The sequence below is a fragment of the Physeter macrocephalus genome, chromosome 6 (assembly GCF_002837175.3).
Source record: "Physeter macrocephalus isolate SW-GA chromosome 6, ASM283717v5, whole genome shotgun sequence".
In the NCBI taxonomy this organism is placed as follows: domain Eukaryota; kingdom Metazoa; phylum Chordata; class Mammalia; order Artiodactyla; family Physeteridae; genus Physeter; species Physeter macrocephalus.
Genome location: NC_041219.1, coordinates 60,034,141 through 60,049,831, shown reverse-complemented (window position 1 = coordinate 60,049,831; position 15,691 = coordinate 60,034,141). Strand labels below are relative to the sequence as shown.

At 41.7% G+C, this 15,691-nt stretch overlaps 1 protein-coding gene across 7 annotated transcripts in view; it reads right to left on the bottom strand.

Moving 5' to 3' along the window:
- GABARAPL1 (GABA type A receptor associated protein like 1) overlaps window positions 1-1,708 on the bottom strand; it is a 60,681-nt gene extending 58,973 nt beyond the window's left edge. For 5 of the 7 annotated variants that reach the window (XM_028491009.2, XM_028491007.2, XM_028491008.2 and 2 more), the window contains exon 1: window positions 1,428-1,707. In XM_028491009.2, the coding sequence (XP_028346810.1) occupies window positions 1,428-1,517 (90 nt within the window). In that variant the 5' untranslated portion in view covers window positions 1,518-1,707. Of the gene's footprint in view, window positions 1-1,427 lie in introns of all 7 variants that reach the window. The other 2 variants (XM_028491005.2, XM_007114035.4) reach the window with 1 other exon arrangement.
- Window positions 1,709-15,691: the final 13,983 nt, after the last annotated feature.

Here is a 15,691-nt window from a genome sequence, read left to right as displayed (position 1 = left end):
GCCCGGCGGCCACGGCTCACGGGCCCACCCGCTCCGCGGCACGTGGGATCCTCCCGGACCGGGGCACGAACCCGCGTCCCCTGCATCGGCAGGCGGACTCTCAACCACTGCGCCACCAGGGAAGCCCTGGGGGAAACTTTTAAAGCAGTCAAGCAAGGTCCACAGACCAAGAAAGCAATTGGTCACGAATCCGTCAGTGGGTAATAGGGCTAGTTCTCCTTTTTAGCTGAAAACCCTTTTGTATGTAGTTCCTGGGGAATGGAACAGCCCTAATATCTCCTCTACCCTTATAGGAAAAGGACTGCAAGGGGTTTATACGGCCCAGGTCGCTTCTGGCAGCTGTAAGAACATCAAAGTTAGATAAGGTTTGGACAGGAATTCAAGAGTACCTCTTCACCATCAGATAATGGCAATTCCTTTACCTGCAAATTATCTGTCATATTTATCCGAATGTCCCTGCCCGAAGATAAAGAGCACAATCTTAGGGTCTCTAGTCCCCCATCGCCAAAGCTCAGCGACTGTTCCCTCCACCACACTTTCAAGCCTTCTGCCTTCCCATCCGGCTGCGTAGCCCACAGTAGAGAAAAACCAGGCAGGAGGAGGAGGAGGGGGAGGGGGAGAGGGGGAAAGCGCCCGGATGCAGCAAGATACCTTACTATTTCTTCCCTCCTCACTGCCTGCACTAGTTTTACGTTACATACGCCAGAGTACAAAAACCCGAGAGAAAAAAGGTCTCAGTCCTTCCTTATTGTGTCCAGGTACAATGTGTTCAGAATAAATACCGGAGGAAGGCTGGCTGCAGCCCCACACGCCCCGGAGCCAAGAATGATGAGGCAACCCGGCTGCTGCGCGCAGAACGTGACCTTGTTTTCTGGGCCAGGCCTGTCTTGGGGCGCCCCCCATCCCCCCACCCCCGCTTCCTAACCCTCAGAGACAAAAATAAAGGATCCACTGGCTTCCGAACATTTCCCTCCCAAACCCAAGGCTATAAGGGCCAAAGTCAACTTGATTAACGGAGACCCACCTAAGGAGAAAACTGATGGGAGCAAATCCACCGCATCTGTTATTCCCAGAACAATTTGCATGCAGTCTTAAAGGCAGCAAATGGGTAGTCCCAACCTGATCATTCTCGCACAAAAAGGCCCACATTTTGAGTTCATCCCAGCTCACACATCCTCGGAATACTGCTGAGTCACTCAAACGTAGGCTCCGCTCTAAAACTGCGGGCAGCTCCAAAGATGGGGACGGGCCCTGGGGATACGGGTTTTAAAGGGTCCGCAGTGCGAACGTTCCTTCCACTGGCTCTCCCCGTAGTGAAGGGCGTCCAGGTTAAGTACTTTTAAGGACCACCTTTCTGTGCCTCTGGCAGCCATCACGACTCCGCCGCCCTCCCTCATTCCCCCCTCCCCCTCCCCCTCCACACTTACAGGGACCCGGTCCGGATATTTCTTCCGGATCTTTTCTCCTTCCTTTTTCCGATACTCAAAGGGATGGTCCTCCTTATACTGGAACTTCATGATGGACCGCAGGGTTTCTAAGATCCCCGGACGGGAACTGCCTCCCTCGCGGACGAAGGCGTCTCTCCCGTCTTGATTCCCTCGGAACTAATCGCAATGTGTCTCAGACCCGCTTCAGAAAGGCCAGCCCCCGTCGCAATGCGGCTCCGCAGAGCTTTCAGAAGGGGTCTCGGGGTCCCCGGTCCAGAGGCACGGGAGGGCCAGGTAAAGAAGAATTCCCGGAGGCTTTTCCCGAGACCCGGGAGCACAAAAACAACACGGCGGCGCGTTGGTCCTGTGACGTCAGGAAGCCCCGCCCCCGGCCCGCCCCCCGCGACCCGTGGTCCGCGGGATGGGGGTGGGCAGGAACGCTGTCCGTTTCGGTGTTTTCTCCTTCCATGTAACCTTTCCCTGAATAGAGTTAACTGGGACCACGAGCAATTTTCACCTCTTATTTTATGGTGACTGTGACATTAAAGGTGTTTTTCAAACAAAAAAATGTTCTAAAAATGTCTTCTTCCCTCTCCTTCGCAGTTTCTTGGTTGGGCCCCAAAACAAATACAGATGGCGAAAATCCAGCTTTTTTCAGCCTGTTGGGATCTGGAGTCTGGGAACAGATGGGATGGGGGTCCTGGCATTCCTCTGGCCCGTGCAGAGGTGCCCCGTGCTTGCCTTTCGTCCTTCGCTCGTTGGATTGCACTCGCCCGGCGCCTTCGGTGCTAGGCTGGCTGCCTCCGACCCTGACCCCTCCTTCACCACGTTGGCGTCATGTTGTTTAGGTCTTGGCCGCAGGCTGCTCCTAGAACAGCAGCACAAACAGAGCATGACTAAGGGATTTGAAGAGACGTATAAGGTGAAGGGCAAGAGGCGTAATCAAGGTCCAGAGAAGCGATGTCAGTCCCGACTACTAAGGGCTTCACACACGTTCAGATATAGAAAAAGGGCTTCACACACGTTCAGATATAGAAATGATTTACTTTCTCTTCTTAACCCAGAAGTCGGATCTATCTTCGGAAAAGAAAATAGCAAGCGATTCAGGTGATTAACTCAGTAGTCCTCAAACTTTTTTTTTTTCCTAAGGCAGAAATTCACTGGAGAAGAGTAGTCCTCTCCTAACCTGAATACAAAGTGCCACCTGAAGGGCTGGTGGCAGACTGGAGGGTGGACCTGGTGCCAGTGTCGCCTCCCTCTGGCCCTCCCCTTTCCCTGCTAAGAATCCGAGGACAAAGGCCTTTCCAACCACTACTAACGACAGTGATTCCAGGGACCTGTGGGGGAATCAGCAGAAATTGTAAGATAAAAAAGAGTGAAGAGGGTTTCCCTGGTGGCACAGTGGTTGAGAGTCCGCCTGCCGATGCACCACATCCCGCGGAGCGGCTGGGCCCGTGAGCCATGGCCGCTGAGCCTGCGCGTCCGGAGCCTGTGCTCCGCAACGGGAGAGGCCGCAACGGGGAGAGGCCCGCGTACCGCAAAAAAAAAAAAAAAAAAAAAAGATTGAAGAAAAGATGAAGAATGAGGGGCTGCTTTGCCCTAAACAAGGCCCGGAAGTGCTGAAAAATGCATCAGACAACAGCAGCCCCGGTCACCTGTCTACTTTCAGCAAGGTCTCCTTATCTCTGATTTAAAAAACAAACCCACAAAAGAAAAGAAACTAAGTTTCATTATTGAAACAAGGAAAATGAATTGCATAGCCTTTGATGCTCATTATTTTTCTCTCTGTTATTTTTCAATCCTTCTCATGTATGAAAATCCAGGAATTCTTTTATCACAGTATATGTTTATAATGTTTAGTCCTTATTCTCAAACTGACCCAAATATAGCTAAATCTCTCAAAGGAGTACTTTAAGACCAATTGAGAAAATAATTACAATGGAGATTAATATTTTTTAAGAGTGTTGTTTTCCTGTCAAATCTACTGGAAACAATCATAGCTAGTTTAAAGCTGATTTTAACTTTTATTTTAAAAATACCTAACCACAGTGGCAATTTATATATGAAAAATAATTTGGAGATGAAATTTCAGTTACTCTTTCTGCCTTAAGGCTTCTCTAAATGCTAATACTTTACCTTAGACTACCCAATCCTTCAACTCCCACAACTTGCTCTCTGCTTTTATTTGTAGCAGAACACTTAACATATTATATAGGAAGTAATTTTATAAATTAAAACATTCATTCAGATAAAAATATTTCCAAATCCCCCTTTTAACCAAAGGCGATATTGAAAATTTCACATTTCAGGAACTTTCATTCATTGCTGATGAGAATGAAAAATGGTAAAGCCACTTTGGAAGATGTTTGGTCGTTTCGTAGAAAACTAAACATACGCTTACAATAAAATATAGCAATCAACCCCTTAGTGTAGGGGGAGCAGAATTTGCCACCCTAAAAATATCTCTGGTATATTAATTATTTTAAGCTGGTTGTTTTCTAAGAAACAGCAGACATGGGGAAAACTGAAAACCAAGGAGTTACCCTTTTGTAAGTGACATTTGTGTTTGTAAGGAAAATCTCCTTTATAAGGGTGTCTCCCTTGTTGCCCCTGGAAGAGGACAGTGTCCAAATCTCTAGAAACTCTTATCAACAGAGGAGTCAAGGACTTAAATCTGCAAAATAACCTTACCCTTGTTTACTATGTTTTTCCTGGTAACTTCCCATAACTGACTCTCCCCAACTTCAAACATCCATCCTCTTTTGTCCTTAGCTGAGGAAGGTATTTAAGGTAAGGGCTTGGGACATTTTGGTGAGTTATTTACTCTGTTCTCCTGGGCCTCTCCTGTGTATATGTGTTATTAAACTTTTGTTTGGTTTTCTCCTGTTAACGTGTCTCATGTCGATTTAATTCTTAGACCAGCCAGAAGAACCAAGAAGACCAGAGGGAAATTTCGTCCTCCCCGACATTAGCATTTACCCAAAGAAGTTGAAAACTTCTGTCTACATAAAAACCTGCACACAGGTGTTTATAGCAGCTTTATTCATAATTGCCAAAACTTGGAAGCAATCAAGATGTCCAGAACCTCCTTGAAAAACTAAATCTAGAACTACCGTATGATCCAGCAATCCCACTCCTGGGCATATATCTGGAAAAAAACATAATTTGAAAAGATACATGTACCCCAATGTTCACTGCAGCACTATTTACAAGAGCTAAGACATGGAAGCAACCTAAATGTCCATTGACAGAGGAGTGACTAAGGAAGATGTGGTACTTATGCACAATGGAATATTACACAGCCATAAAAAAGAATGAAATAATGTCATTTGCAGCAATGGATGGACCTAGAGATTGTCATACTGAGTGAAGTAAGTCAGACAGAGAAAGACAAATATCATATGATATCGCTTATATGTGGAAGCTAAAAAAAATGGTATGAATGAACTTATTTACAAAATAGAAATAGAGTCACAGATGTAGAAAACAGACTTATGGTTACCAGGGAGTATGGGGGTGGGGGGATAAATTGGGAGATTGGGATTGACATATACCCACTACTTTATATAAAATAGATAACTAATAAGAACTTACTGTATAGCACAGGGAACTTTACTCAGTACTCTGTAATGACCTATATGGGAAAAGAATCTAAAAAAGAGTGGATATATCTACATGTATAACTGATTCACTTTGCTGTATACCTGAAACTAACATGTTATAAATCAACTATACTGCAATATAAATTATTTAAAAAAAAAAAAAAGAAAGAAAAAGATGTCCTGAACCATGTAGGAATTACCCTTGGTTGGAAGGGTAATTCCAGCCCAGATAGAAGGAACGTTAAAGAATTTGTGGACATGTTTTAAAACCACCATTATTACTCAAATCCATTCTTAGTCTTTAATTTTTATCTTTATCTTTTCTAGGAGATAGAGAAAGAAAAAGCTGATACCAGAATAACTATAATAAAACCATATTTCATTGTATCATTTCTCTTCTTAATATCCTTCAGTGGTCAGAGATTCTCTGTAGTCTTTGGAAAAAGTTCAAATTCCTTAGTAGAGAAATTTAGTACTTAGGATCTGGCTGATGTTTTTCTCGCTAGCCTCATATATTGCCATTTCCTATTTTGCTGTCTCTGTTGCAGGCATACTAAGTCACTTAAATTACCTCTTTCTCTAATATTGCCCTTGTTTCTGGCCATTGGATATTCTCAAAGCCTCTTCCTGTGAAAACATTTTCTCCTATTTTTTTTTTTTCTGTCTGATTCCTATAAATTATTCAGGATTTAGTACAGGCATCGCTTTCTCCAGGAAACCTTTTTGATTTCATTTGCCTGGATCCTTTTGTATCCTTTCAACCGGCTTCCAAAGCATTGTGTGCTTGTCATTGTCACAATGCATTTTGTAATGATGTATTGTACATTAGATAATATTATGCCCATTACTTCTCATTGGGGTTTTTTGGGGGGAGGGGCGGGGGATATGCATGGTTTCAGAGGGAATTTCTCGTCCCACTTATACCACATAATTCTTCTAGTAGAATCCACCAATCATAGACCCTCACTGCCTTGACCATTTATAAGGCCACGTAACTTTACAGAAGACTAATCAGAATCTATCCTCAGAACTTCTCATTTGTGAACTAAGAGAAGTGAGCCTCTACTTTGGAGATGAACTTTGATGATGTAAAATCACAGGTTTACAGGAGCCATTGTTTTAGGCTCCTGCAGTCCAAATGTACCAGTTCAACATAAAAGAATATCTGGGAGGGGTAAATTTCCCCCTCTACCCTTCATGAGTTCTTGCTGCTGGACTAATAAAAAATTGACACAAGGTTGATGAACAGGAGAAAAAGAAATAAATTTTAATTAGGGCACACAAAAATCTCAGAAATGAGATCTGAGAAATCGGCAAAGCAGTCATCTTTTATACTTTTTAGACAAGGAAACAGCACATTTGTGAGAAACTGACAGGGCAAAGAAACAGGTTTGGGGTACTCAATTAATGAAGAATCTAAACAGAGTTTGGGCTTGCAGTGGTAAATTAAAGAAGCAACAAGCTTTGCTTATACAAGTTTCTTGTCCCTGAATTTCCCATATCTGGCACTAAAAGTGTCCTTCTACCTTAGAGGCAGGGAGTGCACCTTCCACATGGGAGATTTATTTCCTGCTTTCAGGTAGACAGAGAGGAGGGTCAGTGTCCCTCTTGCATCAGCTGTTTCTGAAGTAACTTTAATTCAAAATAATCAATATGCCATTGAGGCATATTTTGGGATGGCCTGTTCTGGGTTCCAACAAGAGAGAGAGAAGATGATATTCAGAGAGGCAAGATATATGGGTAGGGATAGAGACAGTTAAAGAGTTAGAGGCAATTCTAATGGCATTTAAGTCCTTAGTTTCAGGTAGTCTCTCGCAGTTGCTTCTGTGCCACTTGATGGCATATTATGTGTATTTATATTCTCAGTACTTTGGATACAAAGTAAAGACTCAAAAAATGTGCAGTATGTGATAGTGAAAAGAGTAAAGGGTAGACTTCTGATTTAAGATGGTAGATTGAAAAGGATATATTTATCTTTGCTGTCTCTTGAAATTCCACTAAAACAGGGGTCCCCATACCCCGGGCCATGGACCAGTACCGGTCCACGGCCTGTTAGGAACTGGGCCACACAGCAAGAGGTGAGCAGCGGAGGAGGGGTGAAGCTTCATGTGCCACTCCCCATCACTCGCATTACTGCCTGAACCATCCCCCTCACCCACCCCGTCCATGGAAAAACTGTCTTCCACAAAACCAGTCCCTGGTGCCAAAGAGCTTGCGGACCGCTGCTGTAAGCAACTGAGTCATGGGTTGAAATACATCTCCCCCCAAAACGTTAAAGTCCTAACCCCAGTGTCTGTGAATGTGACTTTGGAAATAAGGTCTTTGCAGATGATCAAGTTAAGATGAGGCCATTAGGGTAGATGTTAATCCAGTAGGACTGGTGTCCTCCCAAAAAGGAGGAAATTGGGACACAGAGACAGACATGCATAAAGGAAAGAGGATGTGAAGACATTGGAAGAATGCAATCTGCAAGTCAAAGAATGCTGAAGGTTACCAGAAGCTAGGAGAGAGCCAGGAAACAGAGTCTCCCTCACCACGTTCAAAAGGAACCAACCCTGCTCATACCTTGATTTCAGACTTCTAGCCTCCAGAACTGAGAGAATAAATTTCTGTTGTTTAAACCAGCCAATTTGTAGTCCTTATGGCAGCCTGTGATATTGTGATTTATAAAAAGAAATATATATTTGGTCTTCACCCCGTCCCTGGCACAGAGCTCTGAAAACTCTTGGAATTTCCTAAGTGTTGAGAGCAATAAATGTGTCCTTTGTTACATTAATGAGTGACTTCTGGAATGCCCCTAGGTAACCTAAGGATAGGGGCTGGTCACCAGAGGAACCAACCATGTGATTGGAGAGTTGGAACATTCAGTCCCACCCCGCCCCCACCTCCAGGGAGGAGAAAAGGGCTGGAAATTGAGTTCAATCACCAATAATCAATGACATAATCAAGCTTGCCAAAGTGATGGAGCCTCCATAAATATCCAAAAAGACAGGGTTCTGAGACCTTCAGGTGGATGAATACATGGAGGTGCCAGATGAGCGGCTCACTGGAGAAGAGCACAGAATGTTCATGCCCCTTCCCACATACCCTGCCCTATGCACCTCATCCATAAGTAAACTGTTTTGTCTACTTATGGAAGAGTTCTGTGAGTCGCTGGAGCAAATTAATCAAACGAGAAGAGGAGGTCATTGGAACCTCTGAACTATAGTCTATCAGTCAGAATCCCATGTGACAACCTGGACTTGTGATTGGCATCTGAAATGATGTGCGTGTGTTGGTGGGGGAGGGTAGTCCTGTAAGACTGAGTCCTTAACTGGGGGATCTGGGGAGATAGTGTCAGAATTCAGTTGAACTGTAGGACATCCAGCTGGTGTACGAGAATTGCTTGGTGTGGGGAAAAAACCCACACATGGGAATTGGCATCAGAATCCTTCAGCTCTACCCATGCAGATGGCCAAAAAGCACATGAAAAGATGCTCAACATCACTAATTATTAGAGAAACGCAAATCAAAACTACAGTGAAATATCGCCTTATACCAGTCAGAATGGCCATCATCAAAAAGTCTACAAACAATAAATGCTGGAGAGGGTGTGGAGAAAGGGGAACCCTCCTACACTGTTGGTGGGAATGTAAGTTAGTACAGCCTCTATGGAGAACAGTATGGAGGTTCCTTAAAAACCTAAAAGTAGAACTACCATATGACACAGCAATCCCACTCCTGGGTATATACCCGGAGAAAACCATAATTCAAAAAGACACATGCACTCCAATGTTCATTGCAGCACAATTTACAATAGCCAGGACATGGAAGCAACCTAAATGTCTGTCAACAGAGGAACAGATAAAGAAAATGTGGTACATATATACACAATGGAATATTACTCAACAATAAAAAAGAACAAAATAATGCCATTGGCAGTAACATGGATGGACCTAGAGATTGTCATACTGAGTGAAGTAAGTCAGACACAGAAAGACAAATATCATGATATCACTTATATGTGGAATCTAAAAAAAAAAAAAAGGGTACAAATGAACTTATTTATAAGACAGAAGTAGAGTCATGGATGTAGAAAACAAACTTATGGTTAACAGGGGATGGCGGGGAGGGATAAATTGGGAGATTGGGATTGACACATACAGACTACTAGATATAAAATAGATAAATAATAATAACCTGCTGTATAGCACAGGGAACTCTACTCAATACTCTGTAATGGCTTACATGGGGAAAGAATCTTAAAAAAAAAATAAAGAGTGGATATATGTATATGTATAACTGATTCACTTTGCTGTACACCTGAATAACACATCACTGTAAATCAACTATACTCCAACAAAAATTAAAAAAAAGAATCCTTCGGCTCTAGGAAATAAGTACAGACTGTAAAGGAGAAAAAGGGAATCAAAAACTCACAAAGTCAAAAAAAAAGAAAACAGAAAACAATATTGGTGTCTAAAAAGAAGACTGACAAATAATAAATGACAGAGGAGGTCTGAAAAAGGCAGGCCAAACCTGGTGCTAGGGAAAATCTAAAGTAGTCCATTTTTCTTTACAGAACTTAAAAAGGCTCAGCCATCTTTACCCCCAGATTATCTCCCCATCCCTGTAGAGACTGGAGATTTATTATTGCATGATTAACAAGGTCTATGGACTGGGAAAGCTAGGGGCGAAAGTGGGCTTAGTAGAAGATGACTACTGAAAACAGGAAGGTTAGGTGAGAACTTACATACTGACCCTTGAATCCTCAACCTTCTTCCTCCTTCTGTTCCCAGAATTCTAGCAGCCCAGCTGGGTTTTTGCACACATACAGAAATTTCAAATGAGCTTTTTAGTGCCTTGTTCTTAAATATGATCAGACAGCAAGGACTCAAGGATTTCAAAAGAAGATCTAATATGAAGCAAACAATTAGTGAAAAATAACTTGGAGAAAATAAGAAAGACTATTCGGGGAGATAAAAATACCAAAAAAATGATCATTAATATCTTCAGAGAAACAAAAGAAGATATTGTATCCATGAAACAAAAATAGCTAGAACCAAAGAGTCTTCATATAAAAAAATCTTTAAAATTAAAAGTAAGAGAAGGAAAACATTCAATAGAAGTATTAGAAGAAAGTTAATGAAATTTCCTAGAAAGTAAAGCAATAAAACAGAAAGACGGAAAAGGAGGTCAGGGGAATTAGAAGTCCAACATTCAAATACTAGGAATCTCAGAGAGGGAGATTTCAGAAAATGAGGGAGGGAGGTCAGATTTTATTTAAAGCTAGTTATGCCTACACAATCCTAAGGGGATTTATTTTCTCCCTAGAATTTTATGCAAAGCTAAACTATTACTTAAGTATGAGGGTAGCACAAGACATTTCATAGACATTGAAGCTCTTCAAAAATTCACTTCTTATGTACCTTTTTCCAGGAGCAGCCCCCAAATGAGGAAGTAAACCAAGAAAGGAAAAGACATGGGACATAGAAGACAGGATTTAACATGAGAGAGATGAAGATAATCTTCAAGATAGTAAAAGTAATTGACAGTTATTAATGTATACACACTTTATATATAGTATGAATATATGTATTAACCTCCATAATCCTCACACAATAATGTAATGTATGTGTACTCATTTGATGATCATTTTACGCTTAAGTAATGGAAGCATAAAACAGTTAAGTCACTACACAAAGATTGGACAAAGAGGAAGGGAAAGAGCCAGAATTTTAACCCAGAAAGACTGGTTTCAGGAACTTAATCCTTAATAGTCATTTTTCCTGCTTCCCATTATACTCATCTAATCAAAATTATGATATAACTGTATTTAGAAAATAGGGGGGCACAAGAAATGTTCAGATGTGTCGTGGTCGCAACGGTAGGGATGGTGGTGAAAAAGGGCCATATTTTCATCTTCCATAATGGCAAGTCAATAGATAATGGTCCAAACTGAAAATAAAAATCAAGAATAGACACATATGACAAGGACCTACTATATAGCACAGACAACTGTATTCAATATCTTGTAATAACGTATAATGGAAAAGAATGTGAAAAAAAGATATATATATATACACACACATATATATACACACACACATATATATAATTGAATCACTTTGCTGTACACCTGAAACTAACACAACATTGTACATCAACTATACTTCACAAAAAAAGAGAAAAGGAATAGAAACATATGTATAGTATTTGAAGAAATGTAGATTTAAAAAAGTCAGCTAAAAAGTAGGGATTATATGTGCATGTATGCGTGTGGTGGGAAGGCACTCCTTTTCTTCACAAGCCTTGTAGAGCTATTTGACTGTAATCTGTATGAAGGTATGCATTTGATTAAAAGGAATAAAAATTAAATGAAAAAAATCAGAGCAAAAGGTGTTTGAAGTCTGAGGAAGTTAAGTTTAAAGCCAGCTCAGGCACTCAGCTCTCCACCAGTTACATCACTTGTCTGCAACTCAGCCTCCAAAGCTGACAAAAGGGAGCACATAGTTTGGAGAATGAGATAGGGCACTGAAGGCATTCACATGGTTATGATTACTTACCAATTGTTTGACTCCTGATGAACTTTTGTCCCCTTTGAATTGGATTTACATTTATCTACTTTGATATTTCCTGAGTTTGGATTTACACTCTTTTTGGGGAGAGGGAGAAGAGGGTACTCAATTCTACCACCCGTAGTAATTAGAATTAACATGGGAAGGAAGAGCAGGTGCTAAGTCTAGTGCAAGAGGGTTGTACAAGACAGATCCTATGTAGGCAAGTTTGATATACAAAATGGGACCCAAGAAAGTCCAGACACTAAGAACACCGATATCATTTGTGAAACAAGGACAGTAATTACCAAAGGGCCACATAAACACTTGGATGAGTCCTACCAGGAAGCTGAAACACAGTGAAGAGGCTTTCAATTTAGTCTGCCTTATTCCATAACTTTGCCTATAACTAAGCTCTTATGGAAGATATTGGAGTGTTGTCTTGGGGGTAGCTGAACAGCCATAATGCTGTCCCTGTCCTGTACATCTCACTTCTCTTATTCATCCTCTAGTGGCAACTGAAGCATCTTACAAGTTACATGATCTCTTTTCCCTCTTCAAAAACTTCCAATAGCTTTCATACAAGGCAGGATAAAGACCGAACTGCTTAAGCTCATATTGTAAGCAGCTCCTCTGTCTCTTTTCTTTTGTCCATCCCTGTTTTCTTTAGACCTAAATCATAAAGATGAGGTCATCAGGCAACATTTAACTTAGCTCCTGATTTCGCTTTACTACACATACACAACACCTTACCTAACCTATTGATTCCTTTCCCGGATTAGAAGGAATAAGTATGAAGAATTAAGTAGTTAAAGAATGACTGACCTTCTACCCCTAGCTTTCCCTTAGTAAATTTGCAGGTGGACCTCGCAGGTAGAGGCAGAGCACGTGGGCAAGAGAACATCCAATTGCAGGTGGACCACAAGGCAAGACGGTGTCCCAAGATAGATCAGGAGAAGTCAGCAGGTTTGCACACAGTGGAAAGATGACGAAGAATCTGACCTTCTGCCTTAATGATTAACTGAGATTGTTTTCCCTTTAAAAATCGTCATGGCTGAGCAGAATCTTCAGAGTCGGTCTCTGGACATAAGTCCACCATCTCCCCAGATTGCCGGTTTTTCTGAATAAGGTAACCTTTCTTCTCTACTGAAGCTTGGCCCTCAATTCGTTGTTGGCTGTTGAGCAGCGAGTGGCCAAACCTGCATTTGGTTACAATATTTAATGCCTTCCATGAACAGATGTCAACCTATCTTTTCAGATCCATTCCTTTTCTATCACTCTTGGAATTTTTAACATTCTCCATGATTCACGCTCTCATCTTTCTCATCTTTGCTCATAGACAGAAAATGCACTTATAATGTCTATTTGACATTTAAAGTTCTATGATCCTTCAGGTTTCAACTCAAACACGACCACTTTCATGACACCCTTTCTAAACTCTACAGTTACGAGGAATTCTGAGGTGGGAAATAGTGCAATTCTGGCTTAGCTGAGGTGGAGGTGTCAACAGAAGGACACTGGCCAACATTATTCAGACACAGCTTGTAAAATAGTTTCCACAGTTGAATATGCTCAGTATATCTTGGACAATCCATAAATCGCTGAATTTTTTTCCCAGTCAGCCTGTTCAAGGGCGGACTTCCTATCCTGGCTTCTTTATTGCCTTCCAGCCAATCTGCTTAACAAATGGAAAGAAAACAAAACACACTGTTCCCAGACTTTGCAGTTTTTCTCCCTGCTTCTTATATTTGTTACATAAATTCCATTTTTGCTTTATGTCCATGCTCTCGTATACAAGTACACTCCTAATGTGTTAACTAATCAGACCGTCTAATAAAGGTCTCATCGGCCAGACCCATGAGGCCAACTCAACCAGATTCTATGCTCTAGCTCTTGACCTAGACTTGGATCAGAAACAAGCCACTACAAGGTATCTTGTACTGTTCTATTTGCCTCCAAACCTCAGACAAAACCAGTCATCACTGCCCGATCAATCTTCTCTCAGACCCGTCTTCCTGAAGAAAGGAGTGCCTTTATTATCCTTGTGTAAACTAATCCAGGCCCATCTTCCAGGACTCTCACAGATTAGGGACTTCATGCTCTCAGAGTCTTTTCCTCTTGCTATGTAGATATTAACACTTCCTTTCAGATACCGGACATAGCCCTGATTGTAAGAATTTCAGTTTTGGCAAGTAAAAAATGATTTTTTAAAATGTGGGTTTTTTTTTTCACTAGCGTAATCACCCGCAGAAAACCCAAATTAAGCTGTAGAGAATGAATAGTGCAGCTTCACAGCCAGGCTGCAGGAGGTTTATATCAATCCATATTTGTGTCATTCAGACTGAGAAAGAGGTGGCAGAGATTCTCCACTGCTTACAATTAGAGGAAAGACCTAGAGAACAATGGTGTAAAGGTTATATTTCCTAACCATTTTGTTACTCGTTTTTGCAATTTGAGCACAGCTCAGAGCTCTGCTGAAAAGAAGAAATGATTATCATTCATTTCATCGCCACCACTTCCCGCCCAGCCTCCCATTCATTTTCAGGCTCTCATCAGTTTTGACTAGGATTTTTAATATATGCTCCTGGTTGGAAGCAAGACCTGCCTTCTTCACACTTCAGCTAAGACCTCAGACATTTTCATCAGTGTCTTTCTAAAACATTGACCACGTGGATCTCTCCGGCTAAAAAACTTTCATGGCTGTCTTCAAGCGCAGTGTCTGAATTACTTAGTGCCAGGCTTAACAATGTGCTACTTTTCTCCTTCAGATTATGCTCTCCTTTCTTCTTAGAATGTATAATGCATACTAAACTAATGTATACTAAAGGGAAGAAACTAATAGAAAGTGAACAATTAAAAAATAAGCAAGAGGAAGAAGGAGGAGGGAGAGTTATCTCGCTTATACCCATACCTATAAATATACATTTTAACTTGATGGCTTCCAAACTCATATCCTCCTGTCCAGACCCCAGAGTCCCAAATTGGCAAATCCCAATAATCTCTGGGCCGTTCCCAGTGGCTTATTTTACAAACACTGCAAAGTATCAAGATCCAATATGGAATTTCTTTTTCTTTTTTACAGATTGAGGCTTTCCTCATTCAATCTCGAGGAAAATGATTTTTCTCATTGGCACACCTGAACCTTCCTTGCTGCTTTCGTGTATTAGACCCCATTTCAGATTAACTTGGTTTATATTTTGCCACAAAATGCCTTTCCCCCATTTTAGGAATCCCTGAATTTAATTTCCCCCTAAATCAGGTCTCTGCTCGTCTTCCCCATCCTCATAAACGCTACACCTTCCACACATTGCCTCGGGTCATTGACCTAGGAATCATTCTCCCTTACTACATTTCCCTACCCAGTCCATCAGCAAGGCCTCATGATTCTGTTCCCAGTGTCTCTCTCAGACTGCAGCACTGCTCAGGGATGTAGGCTTTGGGGAGAAGTCATTTAGCGTCACTGAACCAACGTGTAAAGTTAGAAGGATGGGTATGAGGAAAGTTAAAAGGAGTTAAAACTGAGACCAATGGTGAAAGTGACTGAGCTGATGATGAACAGATGTCTTCGGCTGAGGAGATAAAGAAGTGAAGCCAAGTGGCTGCTGATTGCTTGTGATGTAATGCTAAGGTGACCCTCTGTGGCTGAGGAGAGGGCAAGGGGGAGGGGAAAGTGGGGCGGAGACATCTCTTTAGAATAAGATCCTTACAGGCAGGATTTCTTTCAAGATCTTGTTATACCCGAGGACATTTTAACTTCTTTAAGACTGTAGTATTTTGACGAATGAAAGGGCCTAGAACATTTCATGGACTAGGTTATAATGAAGAGATTCATTTGCCAGTGGCAAAACAAGGCCCCCTCGGGTGCTATTAACAATTCATGCATTAGCAATTTCCAGAGGCAGCTAAGTGACTCAGAATAAATTCAGATCACCAGCAGGTTATACTCGCTTAGAACATTTTCCCTCCTGGCTGAGCGAGCATCCCAAGAAAGTATTTAATGAGGTGGTGCGTTAATCAGCCATCCCCGGGTCTGTACTGCTCCCTGAGAAATGGACCTAATTGCCTAATAAATTTTCTCAAATATTTCTGACCTCTACACAGGATATATCAAGAGGAATCACATGTC